Source organism: Melopsittacus undulatus, chromosome 4, assembly GCF_012275295.1.
Source record: "Melopsittacus undulatus isolate bMelUnd1 chromosome 4, bMelUnd1.mat.Z, whole genome shotgun sequence".
NCBI lineage: Eukaryota > Metazoa > Chordata > Aves > Psittaciformes > Psittaculidae > Melopsittacus > Melopsittacus undulatus.
Genome location: NC_047530.1, coordinates 1,385,490 through 1,410,596, shown reverse-complemented (window position 1 = coordinate 1,410,596; position 25,107 = coordinate 1,385,490). Strand labels below are relative to the sequence as shown.

Genomic DNA, 25,107 nt, shown 5'->3' with positions numbered 1-25,107 from the left:
ACCACCAGCCACCTATATCCTCCCAAGCATCAGCACCCCCCATATCATATCCTAATGGCATCCTTAGTTACCCCATGGCCCCTGGGTACCACCAGCTGCCTATGTCCTCCCAAGCATCACCAGCCCCACACCATGTCCTGATGGTGTCCATGGTTACCCCATCATCCCCTAGGTACCACCATCCCCACACTGTGTCCTGATGGCAGCTACTGACACCCCCATGGTCCTCTGGGTACCACCATCCCCACACCATGTCCTGATGGTGTCCTTGGTTACCACATGGTCCCCTGGGTACCACCAGCCACCTATGTCCTCCCAAGCATCACCATCCCCACACCATGTCCTGATGGCACCCCTGGCCACCCCATGGTCCCTGGGTACCACCATCCCCACACCATACCCTGATGGCATCCCTGGTTACTCCATACCCCTGCAAGCAGTGGCAGCTGCTCTGTGTGCCACTGGGCACTACATGTCACCCTCTGCCCCCCCCTGGGTACCACCATGCCCCTGGTCACCACCAACCACCCCTGTGCTCCGGGTACCCCTCACCTCATCCTTGCCATGGAAGAGCCACTCGCTGCCATTGCTGAGCCTGGGGACAGAGCACAGTGGGGCAGGTGCTGTGTGTGCCGCCCCATAGCACACCCCATAGCACCCCATAGCACACCCCATAGCACACCCCATAGCACCCCATAGCACACCCCATAGCACACCCCATAGCACCCCATAGCACCCCACAGCACCGCACAGCACCCCATAGCACCCCATAGCACACCCCACAGCACCCCACAGCACCCGGGGCTGTACCTGAGCTTGAAGACGTGCTTCTTCTTCTTGTAGCCAGCGGCCACCTCGCAGGCAGCATCCTGCAGCCCCAGGGGCTCCTCCCCATGGCACGGCAGCCCCAGCGCCCGGCTCTTGGCATCCTTGAAGAAGGCGAGCTGGCCACCCCGCAGCACACAGTACCGCGTGCTCCATGACCTGTGTCACAGCGCTCCGTCAGCACCATTGCCATCAACACCATCACCATTGCCATCACCATTGCCATCACCACCATCATCACCACTATCACTATCACCACCATCACCATCACCACCATCATCACCATCATATAATCATAGAATAGTTTGGGTTGGAAAGGGCCTGAAGATCATCTAGTTCCATCACCACCACCATCATCATGACCATCACCTTCATCACCATCACCATCCCCATCATCACCACCATCATCATCATAGAATCATAGAACCATGGAATAGTTACAGTAGGAAAGGACCTTATGATCATCTAGTTCCATCATCATCATCATCACCTTCATCACCATCCCCATCACCACCATCATCACCATCACAGAAACATAGAATAGTTAGGGTTTGAAAGGACATTAAGATCATCCAGTTCCATCGTCACCACCATCACCATCATCACCACCACTAGCATCTCCATTATCCCCATCACCATCACCACCATCACCATCATCACCACCACTAGCATCACCATCACCACCACCATCACCACCACTAGCATCCCCATCACCACCATCACCATCATCACCACTGTCACCATCATCACCATCACCACCACCAGCATCCCCATCACCACCATCACCATCATCACCATCACTAGCATCCCCATTATCTCCATCCCCATCACCACCATCACCATCATCACCATCACCACCACTAGCATCCCCATCACCACCCTCACCATCACCATCATCACCACCATCACCACTCCTACCGGTTGGACGCCCTCTTGGTGGCTGCCTCCAGGTCGTGCTTGCGGCCCAGGTACCCCTCCAGTTGGATGTTGCTGGCGCGAGCCGGGAGCGTTGCCGGTTCCTCCGGCTCCTGGCGCCGCGGTGATGCCGGTTCCTCATCACCCACCGGCCCCGTCAGCTGGAGCAACAGCCCCATCAGCACCAACAGCCAGAGCCCAGGGGGCTGTGCCGGCCATGGTGACACCTCAACCCCCGTCCTTGTCCCCGAGGTGATGGTGACACCGTCAGCTCCAGTGCGGGTGTTGGTGGGTGCCATAGGGCACAGTGGAGCTATGGCAGATGGAGCACCCCAGGGCCCCCCAGATGTGCAGTGATGGGGCTGAGCTACTGGGGTGCTGAGCCTGACCCAGGGGGGTGACTGGGGGCTGTGGGGGGCAGTGAATGGGGTACCAGTGAGGGCAGGCACTGGGTGCTACAGGAGGGGTGCAGTGATGCTGAGGTGTCCCCATGCACCCATGGATGGATGGGTGGATGGATGGATGGATGGATGGATGGATGGGAGGAAGGAAGGAAGGAAGGAAGGAAGGAAGGAAGGAAGGAAGGAAGGAAGGAAGGAAGGAAGGAAGGAAGGAAGGAAGGAAGGAAGGAAGGAAGGAAGGAAGGAAGGAAGGAAGGAAGGAAGGAAGGAAGGAAGGAAGGAAGGAAGGAAGGAAGGAAGGAAGGAAGGAAGGAAGGAAGGAAGGAAGGATTGTGTCCCCAAGCAGTGGAAAGGGCCATGGCCCCAAGGAACCAGAGGATGCTCATGTCCCTAAGGAACCATAGGATGCCCATGTCCCCAAGCAGGCAGAGGATACCCAAGTCTCTAAGCAGGCAGGAGAAGCAGGAGAGGTTCCTGTCCCAAAGCAGGCAGAGCAACCCAAAGCAAAGCTGTCCCCAAGCAGGCAGGAGGAGCAGGAGGTGCCCATGGCCCCAGGCAGGCAGAGCAGGCAGGAGAGGAGCAGGTGGCAGCAAGCACAAGGTTGGTTGGCACATGGGGGTGATGGTGGCGATGCCCTGGTGGGTGATGAGTCTGTGTGCAGTAGTGATGCCCTACAGGTTGTTGGTGTCTTATAGGGTGACAGTGTCCCATGGGGTGACAATGGCTTGCAGGGTGACAATGCCCCACACAGTGATGCTGTTCCTTGGGGTGATGATGGCTCTTAGGGTGACATCCCCATGGGGTGACCATGCCCATACAGTGATGCTGCTCCTTGGGGTGATGATGCCTCACAGGGTGACATCCCCATAGGGTGACCATGCCCATACAGTAATGCTGCTCCTTAGGGTGACATCCCCATAGGTTGACCATGCCCATACAGTGATGCTGCTCCTTGGGGTGATAATGCCTCATAGGGTGACATCCCCATGGGGTGACCATGCCCATACAGTGATGCTGTTCCTTGGGGTGATAATGCCTCATAGGGTGACATCCCCATGGGGTAACCATGCCCATACAGTGATGCTGCTCCTTAGGGTGACATCCCCATGGGGTGACCATGCCCATACAGTGATGCTGTTCCTTGGGGTGATGATGGCTCTTAGGGTGACATCCCCATAGGGTGACCATGCCCATACAGTGATGCTGCTCCTTGGGGTGATGATGCTTCACAGGGTGACATCCCCATGGGGTGATGATACCCAAGGAGTGACAACACCCCCAGTGCCACAAGCCATGATGTGAGCCAGAAGCTCCATTGCTGTGTGTCCATTGCCTGATGCCAGGACAGAGCCGGATGCCACAGCTCCATGTGGTGTCCCCATGGATGCACACCAACAGCAGGGGATGGTGACCAGGATCTGCCCACCCCATGCAGATATAACCCAGCTCTGCCCAGAGCCACCCATGGGTGCCAGCCTGCTCCCAAAGAGGAGTGATGGGAAGGGGAAGGTGCAGCACCCATGGGAGCAGCACCCATGGGCCCAGACGGCCTTTTTGGGGTGAATTATAGCATTTATTGAACACAAGGCAAGGAACAAGGGGAGGACAAGGGGGTGCAGGAGCCGTCGGCAGCCGCGGTGATGGGATGGCCAGGAGACGATGGGACATGCAGGGAGACCTTTCCATGCTGCCGGGGAAGGAGAAGCTAAAGGTGGGAACTGACCGGCTCTGGTCCATCGGTGGTGGGTGCAGACGTGTCCTGTGTGCTCGTGTCCTTCCTCTTCTCCTCATCCTCCTCCTCCTCAGACCTGCAGCACGGAGGAAGGGGCTTGGAGCAGCCTGGGCTAATGGCAATGGTTGGAACTGGATGGGCTTTAAGGTCCCTTCCAACCCAAACCATTCCATGGGTCTATATCCCCATCCCAGCGGGGACTGGATGCTCTCCTGCCCCATTGAGGGATGGAAGCACTGGGATGGTGGGATTCAACCTTCCCCTTTCCCTGCTCCCAAACCAAACCCTTGGAGAACAGGGATGCTGCAGATGGTACCCACATGCCTGCCCGAGGCACCACCGCATCCACCCGGTGATGATGCCGTCACCTCTTACCCATGCTCCAGCTCCCCATCCAGATCCAGGCGGTATTCCGGAGCCTCGGAATGCGTCGTCCCGTCCCGCACCAGCCCTTCCCGCAGCGTCCGCCCGCCCAGGAGCTCCAGCTGCAGGGAATGGGACCGGGGTGTCAGGGATGTGGGATGGGGATGTGGGATGGGGATCCCCAATGGGGATGTGGGATGGGGATGCGGGACGGGGATCCCCAATGGGGATGTGAGATGGGGATCCCCAATGGGGATGTGGGATGGGGATGCGGGATGGGGATCCCCAATGGGGATGCGGGATGGGGATGCAGGTTGGGGATCCCCAATGGGGATGCGGGATGGGGATGTGGGATGGGGATCCCCGATGGGGATGTGGGATGGTGATGTGGGATGGGGATGCGGGATGGGGATCCCCGATGGGGATGCAGGATGGGGATCCCCAATGGGGATGTGGGATGGGGATGCAGGATGGGGATCCCCAATGGGGATGTGGGATGGGGACCATGCTCCATGCGGAGCCGCGCTCACCGTGGTCAGCTTCCGTAGGGCCGCGATGCGCTCCTCCCACGTGGCCGAGGACTTCTCGAAGGCCTCGTGGCGCTTGAGCAGCTTCTCCACCGCGTCCACCGTGTGCCCATAGTCACTGCTGGCCAAGTAGGGCTCCTGTGCCATGAGCCACGACTCGGCCACTGAGGCATCGCGGGAGAACTGGCACACCTCCAGCACTGCGGGGGGGGGAGAGCTTAGAGACTGACACCAGCACCAGCACCAGCATCACCCATTGTCATCACCATCATCACTACCCATCATCATCACCACCATCAGCACCCATCGTCATCACCATCACCATCATCATCATCACCATCATCATCATCACCAACCATTACCATCCATCATCATCACCAACCATCACCATCCATCATCATCACCAACCATCACCATCATCACTACCACCTTCACCACCCATCATCATCACCAACCATCATCACCATCATCATCATCACCCATCATCATCACCATCACCACCCATCATTGTCACCAACCATCACCATCATCACCAGCATCATCACCACCCATCATCATCAGCATCACCATCACCACCATCAGCACCCATCGTCATCACCATCATCACCACCATCACCACCATGACCCGGGATACCCGGCACACCTCCAGCACTGCAGGGCTGGGAGCTCTTAGACCCTGTCATCACCAGCACTGACAATCACCAACATCAGCATCATCACCTTCACTACCACCATCATCGTCATCACCAACCATCATCATCGCCACCATCATGCAGGAGAATTGGCACACCTTCAGCACTGGGGGTGGGGATAGGAGAGCTTAGACCCTGCCACCACCAGCACCAACAACAACCACCACCAGCATCATCATCAGCATCACAACCACCAATAGAGAACTGGGAGAACTGGCACACCTCCAGCACTGCGAGCAGGGAGAGCAGTGCTCAGACCCTGCCACAAGCACCATCATCACCATCAGCATCGTAACCATCATCACCACCATCACTCCCCACCCCATCACCATCACCAGCCATCATCACCCGGGAGAACTGGGGTGCAGGACTGCACTGCAACAGGGCTGGCAATGCTCAGACCCTGCCACCACCATCACATCCCCATCATCATCATCACCACCATCACATCACCATCACCATCATCACCACCATCACATCACCATCATCATCATCATCACCATCACCATCACCATCATCATCATCATCATCACCACCATCACATCACCACCACCATCATCACCATCATCATCATCATCACCATCACATCATCATCATCATCATCACCACCATCACATCACCACCACCATCATCACCACCATCACATCACCATCACCATCATCACCACCATCACATCACCATCATCATCATCATCACCATCACATCATCATCATCATCATCATCACCATCACATCACCATCATCACCACCATTACATTACCATCACCATCATCACCACCATCACATCACCATCATCACCACCACCATCACATCACCATCATCATCATCACCACCACCATCACATCCCCATCATCATCATCACCACCATCACATCACCATCACCATCATCACTACTTGAGAGAGTGGTGGTGTGAGAGCATCCATCCCTGCTAGACGTGGGAACCCTTTTACCTCCCACCATCTCACCCTGTTACTGCACGAGCAGAGTGGAGCCCTGCATGTAACACTCGACACATCACTGGCACAGGGACAGGACCTTCCTCTCCCTCATTCCAGGGATCCAACAACCGGATTTGCCCAATACAACTTTAAAAAGGTCCATTTTTCATGATAACCATTCAGTTGAACACGTTCATTTGGACCCGTCTCTTGCAGAGGCTGCCTCAGCAGCTGGTAGATCAGTTTTGCTATGCCCATGGGTGGTTGTTGGATTCTATAAGCAATCTTTCAATCAATTTTAGGAGGATTTCAGTGGTTTTGGCACACCTGACTGTGTTCAGCCCCACCGTCATCACCATCATCAACCATCATTACTGTCACAACTACCATCACCATATTCCCAACACTGTCACATCCCCATCACCACATCTCCATCACTACCACGATCACATCCCCATTACCATCACATCTCCATCACCACCACACCTCCATCACTATCTCATCCCTGTCACCATCACCACCACATCCCCATCACCACTGCATCTCTACCACCACCACCATCACATCCCCATCACAACCACCCCATCTCCATCACCACCACCACAGCTCTATCTACACCACATCCCCATCACCACCATGTCTCCATCACCACTGCATCTCCATCACCCCCACCATCACATCCGCTTCACCATCACATCTCTATCACCACCACACCTCCATCACTATCACATCCCTGTCACCATCACGTCTCCATCACCATGACACCCTCATCACCACCATCACCACAGCTCTATCTACACCGCATCCCCATCACCACCATATCTCCATCACCACTGCATCTCCATCACCAACACCATCACATTCCCATCACAAGCACCCCATCCCCACGCCATTCCCATCACAACCACCTATCTTCATCCCCACCACATCTCCATCCCCACGACATCCCCATCACCACAACATCCCTATCACCACAACATCCATATCACCACGACATCCCCATCCCCACAACATCCCCATCACCACGACATCCCCATTATCACCATCACATCTGCATCATCACTACATCCCCATCCCCACCACACACCCACCACTATCACCCCATCTCCATCACCATCACTACATCCCCATCCCCACCACACACCCACCACTATCACCCCATCTCCATCACCATCACTACATCCCCATCACCACCACATGCCCACCAGTATCACACCTCCACCACCATCACCACGTCCCCATCACCACCCCACCACCACTCACACAACATCAGCTGGTCCCGGCGCTGCTCCCACATTTCCATCATGGTTTTCCTCTTCTCCACCAGCTCCACCAGCTTCGCTTTGATCTGCGGCAGGACACAGTCAGAGGCAGCCCCAATGGCACCGACCCCATTGCACCCCCATCCCCGGTGCCCTCACCTCGGGTGACTCCTGGTGCTTGCGCTGCAGCAGCTTCTTGCCCAGCTCGATGCAGGCACTGAAGTTCTTGTCCCGGGTGTCCACCTCAGCCTTGATGCCCTGGTGGTATTTAATGAGCAGCTCCACTGAGGAGACATCCCTGGGGACACAGAGGTGATGGTGATGATGGTGATGATGATGATGGTGATGGTGGTGATGGAGATGGGTCATAGAGACATGGAATGGGTTGGGATGAAGGGAGCTTAAAGTGCATCCAACCCCAACCCCTTCCCATGGAGCAGCTGCTCCAAGCCCCTGTGTCCAACCTGGCCTTGAGCACTGCCAGGGATGGGGCAGCCACAGCTTCTCTGGGCACCCTGTGCCAGCGCCTCAGCACCCTCCCAGGGAACAGCTTCTGCCTCAGAGCTCAGCTCAGTCTCCCCTCTCTTGGGCAGGTTCAAGCCATTCCCCTTGGCCTGTCCCTACATCCCTTGTCCCAAGCCCCTCTCCAGCTTTCCTGCAGCCCCTTTAGGCACTGGAGCTGCTCTCAGCTCTCCCCTTCAGGAGCCTTCTCTTGCCCAGGCTGCCCCAGCCCAGCTCCCATAGAACCATAGAATAGTTAGGATTGGAAAGGACCTTAAGATCATCCAGTTCCAACCCCTGCCATGGGCAGGGACACCTCACACTAAACCAGGGCACCCAAGGCTTCATCCAACCTGGTCTTGAACACTGCCAGGGATGGAGCATTCACAACCTCCCTGGGCAACCCATTCCAGTGCCTCAGCACCCTCACAGCAAAGAATTTCTTCCTTAGATCCAGTCTAAACCTCTGCTGTTTCAGTTTGAACCCATTACCCCTTGTCCTGTCACTGCAGTCCCTAATGAACAGTCCCTCCCCAGCATCCCTATAGCCTCCTTCACATCCCACCCCCCCAGCAGCACCAGGACCGCTCCGGCCCCATCCGTACCGAGGTTTCTCCTGTGTCTCCATCTGCCTCATGATGCTCTCCATCCAGCACAGCAGGTCCCGTGCGGTGCTGAAGAACCGGTGCCTGTCGGCTGTGTCCTCCAGCCGTGCCCGGCGCCCGCTGCATGCATCCAGCAGCTCCCGCAGCGCCCGGGTCACATCCTGCTCCTGCTCATGGATGCTGCTGGCCTGATCCCCGGCATAGGCTGTCTGCAGGCGCGCTGCTGTGTCCTGGAACTGCTGTACCTGCATATGGGACACAACAGGGAACTGACTGGCATGGGGAAGAGCATCAAGCTCATCCAGGCCAACCATTCCCATCCCTGCCATGGACAACACTGACCCATGGCACTGACAGACACAGCCACACATCCTATAAGCACCCTCAGTGCCTGCAGCCCTGCCCTGGGCAGCCTGTTCCAATGCTGAGCACCCTGTGGGGCAGGAATTGTTCCTCAGCTCCATCTAAACCTGCCCTGGTGCAGCTTGAGGCTGTTTCCTCTTGTCCCATCCCTTGTTCCTTGGGAGCAGAGCTCAGCCCCTCCAGGCTCCATCCTCCTCTCAGTCACTCGTATGGAGCCATCAGGTCCCCCCTGAGCCTTCTCTTCTCCATCTGAACCCCACAGCTCCCTCAGCCCTTCCCCATCTCTTGTGCTCCAGGCCCTGCTCCAGCTCCATTGCCCTTCTCTGGCCCCATCCAGCCCCTCAAGGTCTCTCTTGCAGTGAGGGGCCCAGAGCTGAGCACAGGATTGGAGCTGCAGCCTCCCCAGTGCCCAGCACAGGGGCCAGATCCCTGCCCTGTTCCTGCTGCCAGTACCATAGGATGCTCATGGCTCCCATTGGCTCAGCACCATCCACCCTCCTCATCCTCACCTGTGTCTCCAGCAGCCTCAGGTCTCGCTCGAAGGCGCTGTGCATGCGGTGAAAAGCCTCCACCGAGCTGGTGTCATCACCCAGGTCCTGCGGCAGCTCCTGGCGCCGGGCACCGATGAGTGCCAGGAGCTCAGCACCATCATAGAAGTACTTGTGCAGGTCATAGGAGGCAGCCAGGAGCTGCATGCGGGTGTCAATGAGCTCCAGGAGGTCAGCCCAGCTCTCGTTCAAGCCATCCTTCCACTCCGCCATGGTGGCTGCCTCCGTGTGCCCCGCATCGATCAGGTCCTCGATGGTCAGGTTCACCCTGTCCACACGTTCCTGCCCCACACTTCCTGTATCCCGAGCGAACTCCCGGAACTTCTCCCTTAGGAGCTGCAGGAAACACTCGAGTTCATCATCATCATCATCATCATCACCATCATCATCATCATCATCATTATCATCAACATCATCATCATTATCATCAACATCATCATCATCATCATCATCATCATCATCATCATCATCAACATCATCATCATCATCATCATCAACATCATCATCATCATCAACATCATCATCACCATCATCATCATCATCATCATCATCATCACCATCATCATCAACATCATCATCATCATCATCATCATCATCATCACCATCATCATCACCATCATCATGATCATCATCATCATCATCATCACCATCATCATCACCATCATCATCATCATCATCATCATCATCAACATCATCATCATCATCATCATCAACATCATCATCATCACCATCATCATCATCAACCCCCCATCGGCATCACCATACCCGGCCCCACATCCTCACCGTGACGTGGTCCAGGTCCTGCCCCATCTCCTGCGAGGAGGCCACCACATCCCGCTCTGCGATCCATTGCTCCAGGTCTTCCACCTCCCTCTTCAGCTGGAAGAGGTGAGCCATGTGCTCCAGGCTCCTGCGTCGCTGCTCACCCGTCTCCTTCAGCCCCGCATAGTGCTTGTCCACCTGGCCCTGCAGCCGGATGATCTGCTCCCTGCATGGCCCCGCACACAGACAGTGCCATTGGCACCTGCAGCGCATGGCACCGACCCCCCGTGGGGCAAACGGGGGGGTTTGGGGTGAAGGAGCCATCCTGCACCCCCCCCATCACCACCCCGTATCCTGCATCCCTCTGCCACCATCACCCTGTATCCTGCATCCCTCTGCCACCACCACCCTGTATCCTGAATCCCTCTGCCACCACCACCCCGTATCCTGCATCCCTCCCCCCACCACCCCGTATCCTGCATCCCTCTGCCACCACCACCCCATATCCTGCATCCCCCCACCACCACCACCCCATATCCTGCATCCCTCTGCCACCACCTCCCCGTATCCTGCATCCCTCTACCACCACCACCCCATATCCTGCATCCCTCTGCCATCACCACCCCGTATCCTGCATCCCTCTGCCACCATCACCCCATATCCTGCATCCCTCTGCCACCACCACCCCGTATCCTGCATCCCTCTGCCACCACCTCCCTGTATCCTGCATCCCTCTGCCACCACCTCCCCATATCCTGCATCCCTCTGCCACCATCACCCCGTATCCTGCATCCCTCTGCCATCACCACCCCGTATCCTGCATCCCTCTGCCACCATCACCCCATATCCTGCATCCCCCAACACCACCACCCTGTATCCTGCATCCCTCTGCCACCACCACCCCGTATCCTGCATCCCTCTGCCACCACCACCCCATATCCTGCATCCCTCTGCCACCACCACCCCGTATCCTGCATCCCTCTGCCATCACCACCCCATATCCTGCATCCCCCCACCACCATCACCCCGTATCCTGCATCCCTCTGCCACCACCACCCCGTATCCTGCATCCCTCTGCCACCACCTCCCCAATGCCACCACTGGGGTGAGCAATGGCACCAGTGCTCCCACAGAGCACCCATCCTGGTGCTGAGGGCACCAAGGAACAGGCGGTGCTGGTACCTACCCCTCGGGGTGCCCAGCAGACAGCAGCTGCTGAGCCCTCGTCGCCAGCTCCTTGATGGCAATGCCATAGTCCTCAATGGACCTCTGCTGCCGCACGTGCCTCTTGAGCATCACCAAACTGCTCTCCTCGTCCTGTGGTGGGACAGACAGCAGCACCCATCAGTCCAGACCCTATTGGACCCAATGCTATGGGCATGGCTGGCATCTAACTGGTGCGGTGAGGAGCTCAGTATGGCACGGCCATGGTGTGGGTTGGTGGGTAACAGCCATGGCTTGGAACAGGATGGGATGGTAGGTAAGGGACTAGAGTGGGATAGATGACAGTGGGCATGGCATGGGATGGGCTGCAATGGGATGGCATAGGGTGGCATGGAAGGAAGCTTAAACCCCATCCAACCCCAACCCCTTCCCATGGAGCAGGATGGTCCAAGCCCTATGTCCAACCTGGCCTTGAGCACTGCCAGGGATGGGGCAGCCACAGCTTCTCTGGGCACCCTGTGCCAGCGCCTCAGCACCCTCCCAGGGAACAGCTTCTGCCTCAGAGCTCAGCTCAGTCTCCCCTCTCTTGGGCAGGTTCAAGCCATTCCCCTTGGCCTGTCCCTACATCCCTTGTCCCAAGCCCCTCTCCAGCTTTCCTGCAGCCCCTTTAGGCACTGGAGCTGCTCTCAGGTCTCCCCTTCAGGCTGCCCCAGCCCAGCTCTCCCAGCACCTCCATAGATAACAGATGCTCATCCCCATGTCACCCTCTGCTCTGCTTTGACCCAGCAGCACCGCACGGAGCCTCCCTCACCTTGGGCTTCTCCTCGTCCCCCATGAACAGCTCCTGCTCACTGATCCAAGCCTCGGCCTCCGCAGCATCCATGTAATACTGCTGAGCCTCAGCAGCCTCCCTCAGCCTCTGCTGCCTCGCTGCCACCTCCTCCTGCAGCTGCTGCCACTGCTGCCGCAGCTCCCGCAGCCTCGCCTCCAGCTCCGGCCTCGCCTCCTCTCCGCTCGTGGCCTCCTCAGCCCTGCTCAGCACCTCGGTCAGGCGAGGCCCATGGCCACACAGCTCCTTCTGCAGCGTCTGTGAGCCCATGGTGAGGGTGAGCAGGGCTCATCCATGGGATGTGGGATCCCATAGGAGCATCCCTGACCCCCACACTCACCTCGTTCCTCTTGGCCAGGCGCTGCACGCTGGGCAGGTCGGTGCCGTGATCCGTTGACCTCGCCAGGGGCAGCCGCTCCTGCACCCAAAGCTGGAGGGGACAGCACCCAATGAGCACCACATGGCACCCATGGGTGCCCCCCATTGTGCCAGACCCCTCCATGGTGAGGATGCTCACCGACTCGTCCTCCAGGTCCCTCTCCAGCTGGTACATGGCCTTAGCTGTCTCCAGCTCCTTCCTCCTCCTCTGCACTGGCTCCAGCAGCTCAAGGCACCGCTGCCGGAGCCTCTGGTCGTGCCTGTCACCATCCGGCACATCCCCGGCAGGGGATGGGCCCTGTAATCCCAGCTCCTCCAGCTCCCTCATCCATGCTCCCACTTGCTCTTCCAACCTCTGATAGAACCATAGAACACTTAGGGTTGGAAAGGACCTTGAGATCATCCCATTCCAATCCCATTCCATGGGCAGGGACACCTCATCCTAAACCACGGCACCAAAGGCTCTGCCCAACCTGGCCTTGAACAGTGCCAGGGATGGAGCACGGGGCAGAACCACGTGAGTCCAGGGATCAGAACCAGGATGGGGACCAATGGGCTCCATATGGTGACACCCCCATCACCCCATCACCCCCCAACCCACACACCACACTGCAGCCCCACACCAGCAATGCCCCCAACTCACCATGATCCTCTTGAGCAGTGCCCTGGTGGCCGGCAGGTCCTCGGCGCGCTCGGTGCCGCGCAGCTCCTGCTCGGCGCGGCTCAGCCATGACTCCAGCTCACCATAGCTCCGTGCGTACAGCGCCGAGCGCTCGGCCTCGAACAGCCTCCGGCCCTTGGCCTCGGCAGCGCCATGGAGCCTGGTCCAGCGCCGGTGCAGCTCCTCCAGCCGCTGTGCCACAGCCTCCCGGTGCCGGGGCTTGCGCCGCGCCAGCTCCTGCCCCTCCTGCGGCACCGGTGGGTGATGGTGAGCATGGGATGGTTCATAGGGGCACGGGGAGATCCCATCCCAGCCATTGGCACTCACCGCCTCTGTCTTCTCCAACCAGCCCTTGTTGGCCTCCAGCTCTGCCATGAACGCCTGGTGCTTCTGCCACCGGCCGTGGAGACCGCGGGTGTCACCATAGGATGCGTCTTGTGCCGTCAGCATCTTCTCCTCCATCCAGGCTTCAAGCTGTGGATAACGGGTGTTGGATAACAGGGTTTGGCTGACGGGACCCCCAACCCGTTGTCACCGGCGGTGCCATGTGCCCACCTCGCGGCAGCTCTGCAGGAAGCTCTGCAGCTCATGGTTGTCCTGCAGCAGCTCTGCTGCCTCCTCTGCCTTGGCCATGACGGCTCCGTGCCTGGTGGGGTACCCAGAGATGGGTCAGTGATGCTCATGGCACCGTCTCCATCACCATGAGCACACGATGCCAACCGACCCCTTGCCGCACTCACCGCTCCTGCAGGCTTTGGCACTTCTCAGCGATCTTCTCGGCAAAGATATTCCCCTCGGCCACCAGTTTGGTGCCACCATTCACTGCCTTGGGCACCTTCTCTGCATTGCTCTCCATGCCGGCACGGAACTCCTGGAACCGGCGCAGCGCCGCGGCCGAGCCCTCCAGCGTGCCGGCCAGGTCGAGGTGTGCCAGTGTGTACTCCTGTTGGGGACACACCATGGGCTCAATGCTTTGCCATGCCCATAAACCAGTTCCCCCATAGGACCCGGTGCTCACCCACCTGGTTGGTGAGCAGGATCTCGGCCTGTTTGGCATCATGCAGGAACTCCTGGAAGCCGCAGCACTGGGTAAGGAATCGCTGCCGAGCCTCTGCCATCCTGCCCAGGGCAGCCCATCCATCCTGGACCCCACAGAGCCGCTGCCGGAGCCCCTCATACTGTGGGTCCGTCTGCCCCCCGACCACCCTCTCCCCGGCCTCCATCAGCGCATTGAAGGCTGACGTGTGCTCCTCCGCATCCCTACACGCAGCCTCATGGCGCTGCCGCAGCTCCTCAGCCTCCGGCAGCGATGCCGGCACCTGGTCGGTGGCCGCCAGGGCTTTCTGAGCCCCGAACAGCCACGCTTGGAAGTCATCGAGGTCCTGCAGGAAGCGCCGGAGCTGCCCTGCCTCCCCCAGCGATGCTGCCTGCTCTGCCAGCGCTGCCTGCAGCGCATCCCATGCGGCCACGGCCGCGTCCAGCCGCTCCGACACCTCCGGGGCCACCTCCGGCCGCTCCTTGGCTACTCGGTCGGCCTCGGAGCGCAGGGTGGCCAAGCGGTCCTTGGTGAGCGCCAGCTCCCGCTCGATGCCATAGAGCTTGCGTTGCGTGGCCAGGACACCGGCCAGGTCCCGGCCCAGCTCCGCGGTCGCCTGCACCACCTGGGTCTTGCTCTGCAGCCATTCCTGGGTCTCCTGGCACTCCAGGCGGTAGTTGAGGAAGCGCAAGGCTGAGCCCACAGCCCTGCGGCGCTCGGATACCAGCGCCTGGAACTGGTGCCACCTGCGGTGATGGAGGGACCGGGCTGAGCATCCCAGGGTCAGGGACACAGGGATGGGGTGGGATGAAGGAGCTTAAAGTGCATCCAACCCCAACCCCTTCCCATGGAGCAGCTGCTCCAAGCCCCTGTGTCCAACCTGGCCTTGAGCACTGCCAGGGATGGGGCAGCCACAGCTGCTCTGGGCACCCTGTGCCAGCGCCTCAGCACCCTCCCAGGGAACAGCTTCTTATCTCCAACCTAAATCCCCCCTGTTTCAGTCTGAACCCATTACCCCTTGTCCTATCCCTACAGTCCCTAATGAACAGTCCCTCTCCAGCATCCTTGTAGCCCCCTTCAGACACTGGAGCTGCTCTAGGTCTCCCTGAATCCTTCTCTTCTCCAGGCTGAGCAGCCCCAATGTTCTCCATACAGGAGCTGCTCCATCCCCTGCTCATCCTCATGACCTCCTCTTGCCTTGCTCCAACAGCTCCATGTCCTTATACTGAGGACACCAGCCCTGCACACAGTCATCGACCACTCACCCCAGTGTCACCATGATCATACCTCTCATTGAGCTGCTCCTGGCACTGCCGGACCTGGGGGCTGCTTGGGTGACCACTTGCCAGCAAACCATCGGCTGTTTGGTTGACGGCAGCGATTTGGGAGGCCACGGTGGTCATCTCCTGCTCCAGCCCATCCAGCCTGCAGAGACACCATGGAATGGGTTGGGTTGGAAGGGACCTTAAAGCTCCTCCAGCTCCAACCCCAACCCCTTCCACTGGAGCAGCTGCTCCAAGCCCCTGTGTCCAACCTGGCCTTGAGCACTGCCAGGGATGGGGCAGCCACAGCTTCTCCATTCAGCCCTTTCCAGTGTTCCCCAACCTTCACAATGAACTTCCTTGTATCTCATCTCAGTCTCCCCTCTCTTGGGCAGGTTCAAGCCATTCCCCTTGGCCTGTCCCTACATCCCTTGTCCCAAGCCCCTCTCCAGCTTTCCTGCAGCCCCTTTAGGCACAGGAGCTGCTCTCAGCTCTCCCCTTCAGGACCCTTGTCCTGAACACCCCCATCTCCCCACACTGAGAGCTCAGCCCCCATCCCAGCACCTCTTACCTGTGCTGCGCCACATCCAGGTCCTCCAGCGCCTGCGGCACCTCCATGTGCCGAAGCCAGGTCTCCTTCGCCCCCATCCAGAGGTGACAGGCATCGCTCTCCCCGAACACCGTGTACAGATCCAGCGCATCCCTGAGCTGCCGTCCCCTGCTCTCCGCCAGCGCCTCCGCCTCGGTCAGCAGCTCCCGCAGCGCCTGGAGCCGGCTCTGTGCCTCGGGGCCGGTCCGGAGCTCAGCCGGGAACCCGTCCGCTCTATGGGCCAACGCATCCAGGTGCTGCCGAGCTCCCTGCAGCTCCTCCAGCAGCTCCTGGTGCTGCCGCAGCAGGACCCGGGTGCGGGACTCATCCTGCCCCAGCTCCGCAGCCCCCGCTCTGCGCCGCGCATCCCGCAGCGCCTCCTCCAGCTCCTCCGCTTCCCCCTGGAACTGGAAGAAGCCCTCGGCCTGGCTCAGGCAGCGCCGTCGGAACGCGGCCAAGTCCTGCAGCTGAGCCCACAGCACCCGCACGGCCGAGCCCCGCTCCCGCAGCCGCTCCGCATTGGGCCCCGACAGCCCCTCGGCCGCCGCCAGAGCCCGTTCCAGCCGCTCCCCCCGGCCCCGCAGCTCCGCCTCGAAGGCTTCGTGGCGGCGGCTCAGGAGCTGCACCCCCGGGAGGTCCCTGCCGAAGTCCAGCGAGGAGTTAAGCTGCTCCTGCTCCTTGATCCAGGTCTCCGCCTCGTCCAGCTCCCATAGGCACAGCCACACGGAGCGCGACTGCTCCAGCACTGCCCTGCGCCGCGCTGCCAGCGCCTGCAGCTCCCGACGGCACAGATCCAGGTGGGCAACACGGTCACGGATCACTTTGGGGTCGCAGGGGCGGTAGCCTGGAAGGGAATGAATGGGGTGGGTGTATCCGTCCCGGTTTGTCTATGCCACAGTCCCGGAGCATCCCGGTTTGTCCATGCCACAATCCCGGAGCATCCCGTTTTGCCCATGCCATGGTCCCAGAGCATCCCAGTTTGTCCATGCCACAGTCCAGGAGCATCCCGGTTTGCCCGTGCCACAATCCCAGAGCATCCCGGTTTGCCCGTGCCATGGTCCCAGAGCATCCCGGTTTCCCTACCTTCGGCGTCGGCGAAGCTGAGAGCGGCAGTGCTGATGGTTCGAGTCTTCTCTGCCTGCAGGGCCATGTCAGCCTCCAGCATCCGGTGGGTCTGCAGCAGCTCCTCGGCCTCCAGAAGGTGCTTCCCGGATTCCGGTGATGCCAACTGCACCTATAGGAGAGCTCGAGGGTCACCCACTGCCAGTTCCAGCACCCAGCATCTCATCTGCATCCCAAGGGGAGTCCCACCAATGCCCTACTGAGTCAGACCAAGGGATGTGACCCATGGTGGCACCAAATCCAAGGTGGCATCCAGCTCTTGATGGCACCCAACCCATGATGCCACCCAACCCACAATGGCACCCAGCCCATGGTGGCAGCCAACCCAAGGTGGCATCCAGGTCTTGACGGCACCCAACCCATGGTGGCACCCAACCCATGGTGCCACCCAACCCAAAATGGCATCCAACCCATGGTGGCACTCAACACACAGTGGCATCCCATCCGTGGTGACACCCAATCCATTGTGGCACCCAACCCATAGTGGCATCCAACCCACAATGGCACCCAACCCATAGTGGCACCCAGCCCACAATGGCACCCAACCCATGGTGGCACCCAACCCACAGTGGCACCCAACCCACAGTGGCACCCAGCCCATATTGGCACCCACGGTGATACCCAACCCACAATGGCACCCAACCCATAGTGTCACCCAGCCCATATTGGCACCCATGCTGATACCCAACCCACGGTGGCCCCCAACCCTCTGTGGCTCACCTTAACCTCATCCATCCAGTCAATGCAATGGAGCATCTCCTGGAAGAGGTGCTGCAGGGTGAGGTTCATCTCCAGGCGCTGCCTCCGGGCAGCCAGGAGCTCCTGGAGCTGCTCCCAGAGCCGCAGGATGTTGTCCTTGCGCTTGTTGATGCGCTGGATGTCATGGTACCCCTCAGCCTCCAGCTCCTTGGCCACCGCCTCTATGGCCTTCACCCTCTCCTTGTAGGCAGCTGTATCCGTCTCAATGGCCTCATGCTTCTTCTTGGCCGCCTCCACCGCAGGCAGGTCGTGCCCAAAGTTATCCTGCCCATCACAATGCCCATGGTGAGGCTCCGGTTGGGTGTCCTCGCCCCCATCCTGCTCCCCAGCCTCACCTGTGCCACCAGGCGCTGGTTCTCACTCAACCAGGCCTCCCTCATGGCTGCCTTGCGGTCAAAGCGCCGCGCCAGCTGCTCCAGCTTCTCCTGCCGGATGAGCTCGTTGCGCAGCGCCAGCTCCCGCTCGTGTTCTGCCTTCTCCAGCTGCTCCCAGGCCTGTGGATAGGGATGGAACTGGTGTCCCACCATGGCACTGCACCGAACTGGGGGCTTGTTCCGATGGGGAGCCCCAGAGTGGTGCATGGATGCAACCAGTCCTGGGATGGACTGGGCTGCACTGGGGTGGAATGAATGGGCTCTGGGATGGACTGGGAGGGACTCAGCTTGACACAAGAGATGGAGACAAGTTGCCTTGAAACCCATTCTATGATGGAGCTGAATTGCTCTGGGATGGACCAAAATTGGCCCCAGGAGATGGATCCAAACTGCTTTGGGATCTGTCCTAAGATGAACCTGAATTGCTCTGGGATGGACCTAGATTGGCCCAGGAGATGGATCCAACCTGCCCCGAAGAGATGGACACAACCTGCCTTGGGACCCATCCTTGGACAGACCTGAATTGCTCTGGGATGGGCCTGAGCTACTCTAGGAATGACACAGCTTGACCTAGGAGATGGACCCAACAAGCCTTTGGACCCATCCTAAGATGGACTTGAACTGCTCTGGGATGGACCCAACCTGCACTGAGACAACCTGGAGACCAAAGCCCCCATGGATACCAGGGCAAGAACCATCCCCAGGTCATAGGGTGTCGTGGGAGCAGCCACACATCCCCATGGCAACAGGATGTCCCCATGGCAACAGGATGCCCCCATGGCAACAGATGTCCCCATACCCGGTTGATGTCGGACACCAGGCGCCCCTCGTGCGGGGTGTAGACGCGCTGGTTGTTGGCTCTCATCCGCGACTGGATGGTGAAGAGCAGCACCTCCAGGTTCCCCTTCTCCTGAAACCTGCCCGGACACAGAGCTGAGCCTGGGGCACCCATGGCTGCCCCACACCAACCCATGGGCACTGTGGGGCTGGGGGACACTCACTTGGGGGGCTTCTCCACAGTGCGGTAGGTGCTGAAGGACTGGAGCTGGTGCTGAACCCCAGCCAAGGAGTTGGCAAAGCTGCGGCTGTTGAGGGAGGCGATGGTCTGCTCGATCCAGGTGAGGAGGTCCGAAGCCAGCCCCCCATAGCCATCAATCATCCTCTCGGTCTCCTTGGCGTGCTCAATGACCTGCAATGGGGATGGTGGTGAGTGTGGTTTGGTGCCGGTACCATCCAAGACCCCATCCCACCCCAATGCCATCCCATTACCTTGCCCAGGCGCCTGCCCTCCACCTCCAGCACCTTCATCTTGGAGAAGTAGTGGTAGAAAGCCACCACATAGGTGATGATGGACTTCTCATCGGGGTTCTCCGTGAACACATCTGCTCAGCAAGGGAAGAAGCATCAATCCTGACCCAACATCAATGGGCCACATGAGGTCCCTCCCCTCTCAATCCCACCCAGACCGTGTTCTATGGGGCTGGGACCCTCCCCACACGGACCTGGTCCCATCCCCAGTGTGTGATGGGGGAACTGGGGCAGGAGGGGTGTCAGCAGGAGCTCACCTTCGGGGTCCAGCAGTGGGGTGATGCCGAGGTGCCGCTCGGCCACACTGAACGCGTGCTCCAGGTTGTGCCGCGCGTTGGATTTGGTCAGGTTTTGGAAGTCAACCAGCTCAGGCCTGGGGACAAAGGGGGTGGGATAATGGTGATGGAGCCATGGGATATCATATCATAGAATGGGGTGGGTTGGAAAGGACCTTAAGGTCATCCAGTCCCATTATCCCAGTGCCCACCTACCTGTGCTTGTGGATGAGGGCATTGAAGGCCAACCCGTCCTTCCAGCTCGAGGTGAAGTTGGTGACGTTCACATGGGGGTACCTGTGATGGGGACAGGATGTCACCGTCACCCCCTGTGCCCCCCAAGTCCCCATCACAGTGGGGTGCGTGTCCCACCACTCACCCTGCTGTCTTCATCTGGCACCAGAGCAGCAGCGCATCCCGAGCCGAGCGCGTCTCCCGACCCTCCTGTGTCTCCACGATGATGTCCTGGATCTGGGGCAGGAGAACAGCTCAGGGTTGGATGTGGATCCCGCTTGGGGTGCTGAGCTGAGATGTGCCCCCCCAGGCTCACCTGGAAGCGCAGGATGATGGTCCAGATGAGGCCGAGCACCAGGCGGTGGTTGCCATCCACGATGTCGTGTGAGCCCATGTTCTCCAGGTGCACCCTCTGCTCCTTCAGGAACTGCAGAGCCTTGTCCACGTTCTCCAGGCAGTGGATCCGCATCCGCCCTTTGGTGGGCTTGGGCTGGGACACGGCAGAGATCAGCACCCTCCCTTCTGTCCTGGGCACCCCATTGCCTACCCAGGGACACCCTGGCTACCACCCGATGGACCCTTGGTCAATGCCACGGTCAATGGGCTTGATGGGGCATGGGATGGGATGGGACATGGGATGGGGAATGGGATGGGATGGGACATGGGATGGGATGGGATGGGACATGGGATGGGATGGGACATGGGATGGGATGGAATGGGATGGGATGGGACATGGGATGGGATGGGATGGGATGGAATGGGATGGGATGGGATGGGACATGGGATGGGATGGGATGGGATGGGATGGGATGGAATGGGATGGGATGGAATGGGATGGGATGGGATGGGATGGGACATGGGATGGAATGGGATGGGATGGGACATGGGATGGGATGGGATGGGATGGGATGGATCCCACCTGATGGGGTCTCCTCTGCATTGGATCCCTACCAGCAGCTCTCCCGAGAGCACCTCCAGCAGCTTGATGAGCACTCGCCCATCCCGGAGGTCCATGTAGAGGTCTGAGATGCGGCAGGTGACCCTTGCCAGGTGTGAGTTCACCCACTTGGTGAAGGTCTTCTTCTGCACAGCCTCCCTCTCATCTGCAACAGGAACAGATGTGGTGGTACCAACACCGAGGGCACAACCGGAGAACACCCCGAGCCCCATCACTGACCTGCCAGGGCCTTGATGCGGGAGCGCTCGAACAGGCGCGCGGAGCTGTTGTCGTTGTCCAGCTCGTCATCGGATGCATCCCAGCGCACGTTGATGCGGCTGTACTGCTGCTGTACCTCGTAGTCGTTCACCGAGCTCATGGTCCCTCCTGTGTCCCCCGGCCCGGGGGCCGTTGGCTGCCGGCGAGAGGCCCCTGGCACAGAGCGGAGCCGAGGGCATCACCGTCGGCATCACCGCGGTGCCGGCGGCTCAAGGGGATTTGTGGCTTAGAAGCTGCTTAAGCTGCTCTAAGGGATTTAAGCTCAGCCACAGAGAGGTGTTGGGGGCTCCTGGGTGCTGTGGGCTTGGGGGGACCAGTGATGGACACATGGTGATGCCATCGCTCTCAGCATCCCAAACTGGGATCCAAGCCATGGGCATCCCCTCACCCTTGGGTACCACAGGGGCATGGGTGCTGTTGCACCCATCCTGACACAGCATCATGGAGGGGGTGGCATAAAGTGGGTGACAAGGGTACCCAGCATCCCAAACCAGATCCCCATGGGCATCCCCTCACCCTTGGGTACCACAGGGACATTACACTGTATCTTGGAGGAGGTGGCACAAAGTGGGTGACAAGGGTACCCAGCATCCCAACCCTGGTCACCATGGGTGTCCCCTCACCCTTGGGTACCCCAGGGACATGGATGCTGCTCGCACACCAACACTGTGCCATGAAGGCAGCTCCCCAGCACCGTTGGCACAAAGTAGGTGACAATCACACCCAGTGGCCCAGCACAGACCCCCATGGGTGTCTATCACTCCAGGTACCCCCAAGCACATGGGTGCTGATCACACCCCAACACCAGTGCTATGGAGGGAGCTCACCATCACCAGTGGCACAAAGTGGTGACAATCACATCCAGTGCCACAACCCAGGTCCCCATGGGTGTCCCCTCAACCGTGGTTACGCCAAGGACACGGGTGCTGTTGCACCCACCCCATCATTGTGTTATGGAGGGGGTTCACCATCACTGGTGACACAAAGAGGGTGATAATGGCCACAACCCACATCCCCATTGATGTCCCCTCACCCCTGGTACCCCAAGGGATGCAGGTGCTGTTACACCCACCCCATCACCGCACCATGGAGAGGGTTCACCATCATTGGTAGCACAGAGCAGGTGACAATAGCCCCAACCCAGGTCCCCACTGATGTCTCCTCACCCCTGGCTACCCCCAAGGACACAGGTGCTCTTGCACCTACCCCATCACCACACCATAGAGGGGTTCATCACCATCACCATTGGCACAGAGTGGGTGACAATCACACCCAATGCCATAGCCCTGGTACCCACATGAACACAGGTGCTGTTTCACCAACCCCATCACCGCACCATAGACACCACCATCACTGGTAGCACAGAGCAAGTGACAATAGCCCCAAGCCAGGTCCCCATGCGTGTCCCCTCACCCCTGGCTACCCCCATAGGCATGGGTGCTGCTGCACCAACCCCATCACCGCACCATAGAGGGGTTCATCACCATCACCAGTGGCACAAAGCAGGTGACAATCACACCCAATGCCATAGCCCTGGTACCCCATGGACACAGGTGCTCTTGCACCCACCCCATCACCACACCACAGAGGGGTTCATCACCATCACCAGTGGCACAGAGTGGGTGACAAACACACCCAATGCCATGGCCCTGGTACCCCAGGAACACGAGTGCTGTTGCACCTACTCCATTACTGCACCATGGACGGGTCACCACCATCACCAGTGGCACAGAGCGGGTGACAATCACACCCAATGCCATATCCCTGGTACCCCATGAACCCGGGTGCTGTTGCACCCACCCCATCACCGCACCACCATCACCAGTGGCACAGAGCGGGTGACAATCACACCCAATGCTGTAGCCCTGGTACCCCATGGACACGGGTGTTGTTACACCCACCCCATCCCCGGTGTGACAGCTGCGGGGCCACCGCCCCGGGGACATTTGAGACAGGGTCGGGACACGGTTGGTGTCTATAAATGCCCTTGAGCAGCTGGTGCCGGGGGGGGGGGGGGGCGCTGGGGCCCCACAGGGGAGCAGGAGCCAACACCCGGCCGGGATCCCCCCCCCCCGGGGTGACCCTCGGCCATGGGTGTCCCCGAACCCCCCCCCCCCGGGTACCCTCGGCTATGGGTGTCCCCGAACCCCCGGGGCACCGGTAGGAACAACCCCCCGGGTACCCTCGGCTATGGGTGTCCCCGAACCCCCCCCCCCCCCCGGGGGTACCCTTGGCCATGGGTGTCCCCGGACCCCCGGGGCACCGGTAGTGGGGGACCCTCGGCTATGGGTGTCCCCGAACCCCCCCCCCCCCCGGGGGTACCCTTGGCCATGGGTGTCCCCGGACCCCCGGGGCACCGGTAGTGGGGGACCCTCGGCTATGGGTGTCCCCCCACCCCCCCCCCCCCCCCGGGTACCCTCGGCTATGGGTGTCCCCGGACCCCCGGGCACCGGTAGGCAGCGTTATCGGGGCCGGCAGCGCTGGGCCGGGTCCGGCCCCACTCTGTAATCGTGGCTGTGCAGGCAGCGACTTGGCTCTGGGACTGGGCTGGGGTTGGAACGGGGCAGGGGGGATGTGGGTGAGTGTGATAGAGAGTGTGCATGGGGTGTGCATGGGGTGAGCATGGGGTGTGCATGGGTGTGCATGGGGTGTGCATGGGGTGAGCATGGGGTGTGCATGGGGTGAGCATGGGGTGTGCATGGGTGTGCATGGGGTGTGCATGGGGTGAGCATGGGGTGTGCATGGGGGGTGCATGGGTGAGCATGGGGTGTGCATGGGGTGAGCATGGGGTGTGCATGGGGTGAGCATGGGGTGTGCATGGGGTGTGCATGGGGTGAGCATGGGTGTGCATGGGGTGTGCATGGGGTGTGCATGGGGTGAGCATGGGGTGTGCATGGGGTGTGCATGGGGTGAGCATGGGGTGTGCATGGGGTGTGCATGGGTGAGCATGGGGTGTGCATGGGGTGAGCATGGGGTGAGCATGGGGTGAGCATGGGGTGTGCATGGGGTGAGCATGGGGTGTGCATGGGGTGAGCATGGGGTGTGCATGGGGTGTGCATGGGGTGAGCATGGGGTGTGCATGGGGTGAGCATGGGGTGTGCATGGGGTGAGCATGGGGTGAGCATGGGGTGAGCATGGGGTGAGCATGGGGTGAGCATGGGGTGTGCATGGGTGACAGCAGGCTTGTGTGAGCGAGTGTGCGCATGGGAGAAGGGATGTGTAGGAGCGTGATGGAGCGTGTATGTGTGAGCAAGGACATGCAGGAGTGTGATAGAGCGTGTGCATGAGGACAAGGACATGCAGGAGCGTGCCAGAGCATGTACATATGAGCCAGGACGCGTAGAAGCGTGCTAGTGTGTAAGAGCATGTATGTGTGAGCAAGGACATGCGAGAGGATGACAGTGTGCCCCCACAAGCAAGGACATTGAGAAGCGTGTCAGAGCATGTAGAAACACACACATGTTGA

The 25,107-nt window shown here is 59.7% G+C and overlaps 1 protein-coding gene across 1 annotated transcript; it reads right to left on the bottom strand.

Moving 5' to 3' along the window:
* Positions 1-468: 468 nt before the first annotated feature.
* SPTB (spectrin beta, erythrocytic) lies at positions 469-21,785 on the bottom strand. The gene is made up of 34 exons (XM_034062150.1): positions 21,603-21,785; positions 21,377-21,528; positions 20,742-20,915; positions 20,571-20,662; positions 20,408-20,488; positions 20,174-20,289; positions 19,878-19,990; positions 19,610-19,797; positions 19,408-19,525; positions 18,570-18,728; positions 18,196-18,498; positions 17,437-17,587; positions 16,336-17,197; positions 15,790-15,927; positions 14,489-15,248; positions 14,207-14,409; positions 14,022-14,112; positions 13,794-13,940; positions 13,449-13,712; positions 12,945-13,160; positions 12,768-12,857; positions 12,410-12,685; positions 11,621-11,751; positions 10,456-10,660; positions 9,634-10,008; positions 8,762-9,006; positions 7,815-7,953; positions 7,657-7,741; positions 4,767-4,963; positions 4,249-4,358; positions 3,865-3,949; positions 1,744-1,901; positions 811-984; positions 469-595 (listed from the first exon to the last, which is right to left on the bottom strand). Exons 1-34 carry the CDS (start codon positions 21,739-21,741, stop codon positions 469-471), a joined length of 6,864 nt encoding a protein of 2,287 aa, XP_033918041.1. The 5' UTR covers positions 21,742-21,785.
* Between the last annotated feature and the right edge of the window lie 3,322 nt (positions 21,786-25,107).